The sequence below is a fragment of the Triticum urartu genome, chromosome 6 (assembly GCF_003073215.2).
Source record: "Triticum urartu cultivar G1812 chromosome 6, Tu2.1, whole genome shotgun sequence".
NCBI lineage: Eukaryota > Viridiplantae > Streptophyta > Magnoliopsida > Poales > Poaceae > Triticum > Triticum urartu.
The window spans coordinates 24088400-24098753 of NC_053027.1; the positions used below are offsets into that span (position 1 = coordinate 24088400).

The 10354-nt window shown below is 43.6% G+C and overlaps 1 protein-coding gene across 1 annotated transcript; it reads right to left on the minus strand.

The window, feature by feature from the left end:
* Positions 1–4452: 4452 nt before the first annotated feature.
* On the minus strand, positions 4453–6849 carry LOC125515394. Its single transcript, XM_048680861.1, has one exon. It carries the CDS (start codon positions 5190–5192, stop codon positions 4566–4568), a length of 627 nt encoding a protein of 208 aa, XP_048536818.1. The 5' UTR covers positions 5193–6849; the 3' UTR covers positions 4453–4565.
* Between the last annotated feature and the right edge of the window lie 3505 nt (positions 6850–10354).

A 10354-nucleotide genomic window follows, 5' to 3' on the forward strand; every position in this document is an offset into this window, starting at 1 on the left:
AGTGTTTAATGGAATTAGTTAGAACTAGGTAAACTTGTTTATTTTTAGTAAGTACTACATTATTCTATTTATAGTAAGTGCTTAGTAGTTGAACTAGTTGATTTAATAAAACTGGTTTATTTTACTATAGAAGTAGTTTATTTTTAGCAAGAAAATTAATAGAACTAGTTTATTTTTTTAGTTAAAGCAATTATTCCCGCATCGACGTGGACGATGCCTATCCCGCATCCTCGTCGTCGAGTCGGTGGAGGACGACACCTGCTTGACCAGATGGGCCATGTCCGGGACTGGGCTCCGCCGGGGTGGTAATGGGAGGCGCTACCTTCCGGGGGGCGTAGCTTGGTGAGGAGCCAGCCCGTCGTTGACCCGATCCTTGTTTGGTGGCGGTCGCGTGGGCCAGTGACAGTGCCGAGGCTTCCGGACACCGCGGAGGTGGTACGTCACCGTGTCAGCGAGGAGGACCAGCACGTCCGTCGCTACGTGGTTGCGTTGGAGGGCAGGTTCGAGAATACCTGGCAGGTTCTTCAGGGATCTCACTGGAGCTATGATCCTGTGATGGTTCCTTCCCTTTGGGTGTCCACCGCCCGCGCCGATACCCGTCGGGCGCTACGGTTCTAGCTGTACTGGCGATATGTATGATAGTATTCGACATGTATTAGTGATAATATTCGATGTACGGACACATGGAGATGATGTAGTTTTTCTTATAATTGAATGCATCCTAATTTGAATACTACTTTATTTTGCGATTTGATTTTTCTTATTGAATGCTCAAATTGGAGAGCACTATGCAAGGCATATGCATATGATTAGTTGAATAATAATGATCTAATTTAGTCTTTGAATTATGAACGTATAGGAAATGTCATCATCGGACGACGGAAGTCTCCCGGGGGAGTGCGACTGGTGCCACGACGATCGAGGTCAGTGCGACAGGCCTCACCTGTACGATGGTTGGCGCTTCAGCATTAAGCTCGAGGAGACCTTCGAAGTTGAAACGGTACGCAACGACGACAAGTGTTTTTTTTCATCATTAAGCATGAATTCAACTATTTCAACGTGTAATTTTCATCTTTTACAATTCGAGTATAGTTTATCCCATGCCATGCAAGACGCTATGTCTTGGAGAGGATGGATTTTGAAGACCATGAAAATTTTGAAACGAAGAAAATTCACCTAAGGACCCATCATGATTTGGATTTTGAAGTAAAGTTGTATAATGCTGAGAGCGTAACCCATTTTGGTTGCAAAAAATGGGAAGCATTTTACAAATTGTATGGTTTTGATGAGGGTATGCTTGTCACCATGGATCTTGGTGATCCTGAAATCGAGCAAGACAATATGGACATTTGGGTCCTTGTTGATACGCCTCCAGTTCTACCGCTATGTGAGTTTCTCAAACATAGTTAATTATTAACTAATTTATATTGTTCATTTCAAAATAGTTGACAGCTTATTTCCATTGACAGCTTATTTTGAAGTATCAAAGAATGTGCAGAAGATGGTAGATAGAACTTACTACACCGATGGCTCTGAGTTAACTTACAAGGAGAAAACTCATCTAGTTGGATTTTGTAATGATCTTGAGAATTACAATATCTACAATCGAACTCCTCGACATTATGGTCAATACGTGCCACTAGTGCACGTGTTGAACTACGGTAACTACTATGGAGATACCCTGGTAAGATTTTTTACTATTACGACATCCGTGCATCTTTTTGCATACTTCTAAAACTAGTACATCATTGCTAACTACGAAGTTATTACTATGTTTTTCAACAGAGAATCCCAGAGGATTGTGTGCCTCATTTGATGTATCAGAATGGCGGCAGCCTTCGTGTTTTGAACATATATCCAGGTCATCCTACGAATCTCAACTGTCCATACGAGATTTCTAAAAAAAGTGGAGACATGAAAATCAAAGGATGGAAAAAATGTATGGACAGTCGTAAGGAGATTTTTGGAAGCAAAAGGAAGCGAGGCGCAAGAATTGGAGATAGGATGATCTCCATTCTTCATAATGGAGAGTCAGGGTCTATATTGTTTTATGCTATTTTACCTTAAGTGTGTTTAGGTCCTACCTGATACTGATGATCATGTGCTAAGAACAATTATGTAGGGTTGGGTTCGATGATTATGAGGATGATGATCGTATGACTTATTATTAATAACGAGTAGAAGTTGTATGATGATGCTTGATTAGTAGGACTTGTTATTATATATGATGATGTATGATGCGAGCATGCATGAGTTATTATATATCTGCGGGTGAAATGAACATAGCAGTAGCTAGCGTTGGTAAACCAAGGATGAAGATATAAGAGAGGACACTTCTCTCTATTAGCTAGCTAATAACAACCTAAAAATAACCCCCTAAACCCCTAAAACAGCCACTTTTTTTAAAAAAAAGAAAAACCTCAGCTCCAGCCAGCTGCTGACGCGTGGAAGCCTTTTGGTCCCGGTTTATGTCATCAACCGGGACCAAAAGCCCCCCTGCCTGGGCTGCCGGCAGCGACCACGTGGATGTCCATCTGTCCCGGTTCTGGTTTGAACCGGGAGTAAAGGGGGGAGGTATTAGTACCGACCCTTTAGTCCCGGTTCCAGAACCGGGACAAAAGGCCCTTACGAACCGGGACTACAGGCCCTTTTTCTACCAGTGATTGTTGAAGTGGCTCTTATATGCATTATTGTTGATCTGACCAAAGAGCCCATATTGTCGTGTCTTCTCCTGTTTTTTGAATGCTTGCAGATTCCAGCTAAGTCCAATGCACGTGCACTACTACTATTATCCACATCGTTCGGTCGTGCAAGTGAAAGGCAATTATGACGATATATGATGGACTGATTGAGATGAGAAAAGCTGGTATGAACTCGACCTCTCTTGTTTTTGTAAATATGATTAGTCCATCGTTCCTGATTCATTCTATTATGAATAAACATGTTTGCAATGACAACTAGAGATCATAGTTTTTTGTGCCATGCTTGATTAGCTAGGAGCTTATAATGGTCTATCTTGCGTGCCAATATGCTATTAAAATGATTGTGATGTGGTATGATAGGGTGGTATCCTCCTCTGAATAATTTAAGTGACTTGAGTTGGCGCATGTTCACACATGTAGTTGAAACACATAGCCTTCACGATATTTATGTTCATGGTGGATTATATTCTACTCATGCTTGCATTCGGTGTTGATTAATTTTAATGCATGTTCATAACCAATACTAAGCGGGAATACTGCTTGTGCATCCAACTCCATAAACCCCAAAGTTATTCCATATGAGTCCACCATACCTACCTATATACGGTATCTACCTGCCGTTGCAAGTAAATTTGTTTGTGCCAAACTCTAAACCGTCAAATAAATATCCTGTTTTGTATGCTCGAATAGCTCATGTATCAACTAGGGCTGTCCGTATCTTCCATGTTAGGCGGGTTATTCTCAAGAGGAGTGAACTCCGCTCCTCACTCACGAGAAAGTGGCTGGTCACCGGGATGCCCAGTCCCATGCTTTATGCAAACTAAATCAAAATAATTTCAAACAAAACTCCCCCTGGGACTCTTGTTAGTTGGAGGCACTCGTTGTTTCGAGCAACCCATGGATTGATGCTTGTTGGTGGAGGGGGAGTGTCGGTGTCAAAACCGGCGGATCTGGGGTAGGGGGTCCCGAACTGTGCGTCTAGGATCGATGGTAACAGGAGGCAGGGGACATGATGTTTTACCCAGGTTCGGGCCGTCTTGACAGGAGGCCGGGGACGCGATGCTTTTTTGAAATCGTGATATTTTCATAATATGAGACCTTTTTGTTGAAATCAGGAACATTTTATGATTTCCCGAATGTTTTTTGAATTCACAAACATTTTATGATTTCTTGATATATTTTTTCAGTACTCGAAACTTTTTGAAATTTTGACTTTTTGGAAATCCCAGATTAATTGAAAGAAGGAAAAACACAAACAAAAATGAGAAAGGAGAAAAGCAAAAAAACAAAATGAAAAAAGTGCGGACCGGCTATATATAAGAGAGAAGGGGAAGAAAAGGGATATAACCAGGGATCTAACCAGGGATATAACCAGGGAGCTAAGGCCTTGACATCAGTGTTTTAAATTGAGTGAAATAAGTCTTTTAAAAGTACTGAAATCACTGTTTTTAATAAATGAAATCAGCTTTCTGAAATGAGTGAAATAATTGTTTTGAATATATTCCACGCTATCAGTTTTTGAGAAACGGGGGAAATCAGTTTTTTTAGGAATGTGTGAAATATGTTTTAAGAATTTTAAACTCGTTTTGGATATATTCAAGTTTCTCTTGTTTAAAGTAGTTAGATAGCATATATATGCAGGTATATATGTATTCCTCTAGTTAACCTTATGTATCGCATCCCTCGCAAAAAAAAAAAACCTTTTGTATCGCACAGGAAAACTCTTTTTCAAAGTATACCTATAAAGTTGAAATGAATCTTGACGTTACAATGAGTGGTGGATCCATTATCGGTACATACTGAGTAACGTTAGAAAAACAACTTTCATTAGACGCACGACCTGGGCCGCCGCGTCTCTTCCGATCAACTGATATCGTTGTCGAGATGCGGCGAGGTCCTCCCGAAGCCGGCGTCACGGAAACTTGCCCACACCTGTTTCTCCAGCTCCTTTTCCTCATCCGCTGGGGCCGTTGCCGGCCACGCCGACGCCGTCCTGCCGAACTTGAGTATGCTGTCCGCCTCCTCGCGGAGCTTCGCCATCTCCGCCTCTCCCACCGAGGCCGAGCGTCTGAGCCGGCTCCCTCGTACAGCGCGGCGGCACAGCGCCACCGGCGCGCGTACCGTGGCGAGGAAGGCGAAGTCCACCACCGCGCACGGGAGGAGGCAGCTTGCGGTGGCTAATCCACCCATCGTTTCACCGGTCAGCTGCTTGCACCCGGGCTGCCTGTGCTTGGTCGGCTCGCCTTCGCTGTGGCTGTGGCTGCGCCGATGATGCGAGCGGCGGGAAGGCTGCTGGTTGTGCCGCTGACTGTGGCTGTAGCTGCGAGTGGGAGGGCGACCGAGCGCTCCACTGCCGTCTTTGGACTTGGCTCCGGGTACTCCGTTGGCGTGGTGGTGAACGTGGGCCATGCTGCTGGAGCGACCGGCCATGGCCGGTCGCGTGGGGCGCGCCGTGGCTGTTGCAGCCGAGCTGCCGAGGTCGCCCGCCATTGAACCGGCCACCGGAATGTCCTGACTCCTGAGAACAACAATTAGACGTCGGTGAAGGGCGAGAGACCAAGAGTTGCCGTGGGTTTGAGGCTGGGCGGCGAAGCCGGTCGGCCTCTCCGCCTCTCTCCAAGTTGGGACTTGCGAGGGGCGGGCAAGAGCTATAAACGGGCAAGGCAAAAACTGCCATGCATGTCCAACGACACCCAATAAGAATGGTAGGTGGTGACGACTGGCGGTGCATGTTACAAAATTTTAAAAAAAACTTCCCCTGTAAAAATTTCACAAACTCCTTCCTATGGGAAGACATTTTTTAGGCTAAATTATGGGCAATTTGAATTCAAGTACAAGGATGCACGGAAACAATAAATAGATCCGATCACAGGTAGCAGGTCGCAACATGCACCCGTGGATATCAACAGCCAGTGGAAGTGCATTTAGTGTTTAACATGGGCTTGTAGTAGTAGAGGATTGCGCATTGATTGGCGGGCTGTTGCTTTGAGGTATCGGAAGCTCACGGCCATCCTACCCGCACTATTGCACATATCGATGTCGGTGCATGGTCCTTGCCTTGAAAACCCGTGGGTACGATTGGCTACCGATTTCTTCTTAAGGGGCAATGGAAATGCTAGGTGAAGACAGCTGAGCTACTAAAGAGAGGCACCAAAGAAGGGAGATTTCTATCGAGGTAATATCAACGGGAGTCATAGAACTTGCTCTGGACGTTCAGTTTGGTGCTAAAACTTTAAAAATACGGGTTTATGGTCACCTAACTTGCAATCTCATGCAAATACGGTCACAAAGCATGTACGCCGGCATATCCGCTGCTTGCATGGCGTGCCACGTGTGCATCTCCCCACTGTCAGCGTCGGTTAGTGGCGGAGGCGCTAGGTATGATGTTCTTTTTTTCAGAAACACCCTCAGCTTGTTCAAATGATTCACACAATTACATCTGTATAAATGATTCACACGTAATAAGTACTACTGTAATTGCCTCTGTCCTCTTCAATTCCCGCCGCGCGTGCTAACCACCAGAATGAACGTCCTTTGATGTCTAATACAGAGATGCATATGCTATTATATTGGTCAACTGACAAATAAATTCCTTATTTCGGCCGGGACAACCGTATACAAAGACGCCACCGATGTCAGCAATAAGCTTGCTCTAATATCGAGTTATATAAACGAATTCAGAGGGTGAGCGAATTTATTTCCATTCCTCTCAAAAGATTTCGGTTGGTTTGAATTCCTATTTCAATGTGGACTTGGATCACTTAAAATTAAAATCCAATTTTGTACTGTAGCGGTAGGTCAGTTTTCTTCACACATCTAGGCCTAGAGTTCAAATCATGAGGCAATTAGCCAATTTTGTATATCGCAGAGAAAGGCAATTTTATACTGCTGTGGTAGGTCATTTTGATTATTTTTGTATCGAATATGTGTTTTGGCAAAAATATAACCTACACAAGATTTGAACCTGGTCCAGTTGCTACCTAATTAATGGGCCATTTGCTAGCTATATTTTTTATCTAAATTTTTACATTTTAAATTATTTGAATTTAAAATGTAAAAATCTAGATAAAAATATAGCTAGCAACTGGCCCATATTTTTTATCTAGATTTTTACATTTTAAATTATTTGAATTCAAACAAATAAGGCAATGACGACTACTCGAGGGTGAGCAGATTTTTTTCGCTCGAATTTATTGAAACGGATTTTGAAATTGCACTAAAAATATGTATAATTGGTAGGTACTGCACTGTAAATATCAGCTAAAATTGCAAAAGTTTAGTGGTGGAGACCATCGGAATCAACATGAAGAACCATGCTTTCTCTATAAAATAAAAGATGATGCATCTCTTCATAGACATGAAAATGTGCTCGGTGCAGTGGTTGGCATAGGGCATGTTTGTACATGACGACGTGAAATTGGACGAATTAGACTACAAGGAAAAACACAACGCAGCGGCAGCGACAGTCCGCTGGCCTTTATTCATCTAACAAACTGTCAAGTGGGACCCACACGTGCTACTGCACAACTAAATATAGAGCAGAGGTGTTTCCAAAAAAACATGCGCACACTGGCTCCTGTCACTGACAGTGGGCCATAGTCATGTTGGCATGCCACTTAAGTGCCGGATACGGGCGATGTTACCGTATTTGCACGAGAACGCAAGTTGGGTGACCACAAACCCGTATTTTAGAAGTTCTAGCACCAAACTGAACATCCAGAACAAGTTATGTGACTTCTGGTGATATTACCTCATTTCTATCCATTGTGCAAGAGGACGTATGGTGACTGGTGGTGCAAGCTCACTTCGTTGTATCATGTATAGTAAATGCCACCATGTTCTTCACTTCACAACATTATCCTCATTTTCTTTAAATCGTCATAAATGAATTTCCTTGCAACACTTTTACATGCCCACAAAAAGTGGATCTCATGAGTCACGACAGGCCGGAGTTTGTCCATTACTTTTCTATGGCCCCGTTTTCATCCACACTATATCAAGCCTTCAAGAGCATATGCAAATGTAGCAATAATGTTTGGCCAACACCACATGTACTTACTTTCTGTCCATAAAAGTGTAGTAGAATGGATGCTTATAACACAGTATACAAACATGACAATCTTCTTTGTTGCCAGGGAAACATGACCACCAACTAGAGTAGTTTCTTTTTCGCTAGTGTTGGATTGATCGAGCTGTTTTTGTGTTCACGCCATGGAGGGTTCATGTAACTAGGATTGGGATTCACTGGGAAATTTGGCTGCAGCTTCATACCAAAATTTGGGGCGATAGTGTTGAATGCATCTTAAGTTTGAAAATACCCCTCCATGGAATCCTTGAACGTTCAGGAGAAATCATGTCCGGAACTTGGACCCGACGGCCCAAAGGCCCAACAGCTACCAGCAAAGACCACGGCTCATTGATGGGATGGTGGCAGGAGCCCATAAAAAGAGTGTGCACCTGACTGGATTATAATGGACCCAGGTGCTGCGGCCCGCTCAGTGACTTATCCTGATCACCTTTCGGCTGTTCTCAATTGTGCGACTTTGATTTTTATCCACTAATGGCAAATTGAGAGTTAAATCAAAGTAAGCTGTAAACATGTTATCTTATCATGACCATGCATGGTTGCATCATCTGATCACACGCAGTTCTCGAAGCCGATCTTTCTGTCTGCCCATCAGAATAGGACATGGTGATGAATTACAAATATTCAAGTAGGTGCAGCCTAAAAATTAATGTACACCTATTCAAGGGACCCCCTACCTTCATGCCGCTAGATGCCGCTACAAACCTTTGCTTCTGGTAGATGCTAGCCACTTCCATACTCTGCTAGTGCTAAGCCACCTATATATGTTATGGGGCCCAATGCAAACTTCTCCTAGGGACAACCATTTTCTAGTAGCCTGCGGCAACCACCTCCCGCTATAGGCTATGTATTCCGTGACTTTGATCTGTATGTGTAATTTGCAAATTGATCTTGAAATCATAGTGAGAAGTTAACAAATTGTATCAGCTCATCAGTCCACGCGCGTGAGACATGAGATCATGACCTAACTTGATGCATGGCAGCGGGATCATGTGGAAATGGCTTAACCACACTATGGGCAACGTGCCATACTGCTACTTATCTCTATCGTGAGAGAGTAACAATAAATCTGGCATCGAGAAGCTTAACATGGCCACATATAATCGTTTTGTCGTGCAGCAAAAGGAAATCTGAAATTCCAAAAGAAGCACAAATTCGTGCTTCAAGAGTGTTGTGGAGGAGAGCAAAGATGGCAAGCATGCACATGTCGTGCCACACTGGTGTTCAGGTGGAGAGTATAGAAGACCCAGTTTGTACTTTGTGAAGATGAAGTCTTTGAGTGCTTGCCAACAGATAGCCGGCATGCACGCGACGGTTCACGAATTATCAGGCAATTCAGTCTGGTGCATCGTGAGCGAAAGTTACTACTCAGTGCGACATGCCACAAGGGTAGCCTATGAGTAACATCAAGGATATTTCATATACCAAGGACTTGTAGGTTTTTCTAAGTAAAATTGTAAAAAAATGTTCCCATACTATTAAATAATATTCTACCAATAAACGTGTTTAAATTTTACAATGTTTGACTTAGAAAAAAAAGATATGACTTAAATATTTACCTATATACTACTTTGTTTATGATATACTGGTGTTTGGGAAATCTAATATTCTCCTGCATCTACGTAGGTTTCTTATACATATTTTGGATTGGTTGCCAACTTGCAACACATTAGACCTATTAATAAATAATCATGTATTTTTTGTTTCGGATCGGATCTCGAGTTTCACGAAGCGTAGCCCATGGTAATTTAAGTTTCAAGTCTATACCAAGCTCCATATATGTACGTACCTATAAATTGTGTGGTCTCTGTTAAATCATAGGCTTGTTTTGTATAGACGTGACATGTGTGTCACAATATTGTATGTGTGTTGTATGCGTGAGTATAATGTAAACCAGGCGGGTTGTTAGTTAGATCTGATCTTATCTCTTGTATAGCTTGGAGGATGGGTCAAGACTACAACAACCTGCCGATGATGTATCATATGTGCTATATAAACACGCATGCGTCCCTGCACCAGATGCATACGCTTGCACGCCTCAACTTTTACATGGTAACGAGAGCCCTCCTCGAGCTCATCCATGGCAACATCTTCAAGTTCCTTACCATCCTCGCCATTCGCTCACGCAGCCACCGAGAAGCTCACGAAGGGCAATCAGGCGCTATGGCGGGCAACCGTGCTCTCTGCGATCTGGGGCGCGCAGATGGCAAAGTACCTCGACGTTGAGCAACCACCACCACCCATGCAGATCAACGTAGCTTCATCTGATGGCAAGACCACGGCGAAGGCGCCGAACCCTGATTTTCAAACCTGGAATGCACAAGATCAACAAGTCTTCTCCTATCTGCTGACGACTCTTCCCCGTGAGATCGCCATCCAGGTTGCGTCGTGCCACACTTCAGCAGAGCTCTGGAACACTGTTGAAGGGATGCTTGCATCCCGCACCCGTTCCCAGACCACCAATGTTCGGATCGCCCTCGCAAATCTGCAGAAAGGCAACTCCTCCATCACCGACTACGTCGGAAAGGTCAGGTCTCTCTGCGATGAGCTGATAGCCGCAGGGAAG

What these genes read in the sequence shown, in the direction of transcription:
- LOC125515394 (XM_048680861.1), bottom strand. Translation starts at nt 5,192, where the DNA reads ATGGCGGGCGACCTCGGCAGCTCGGCTGCAACAGCCACGGCGCGCCCC.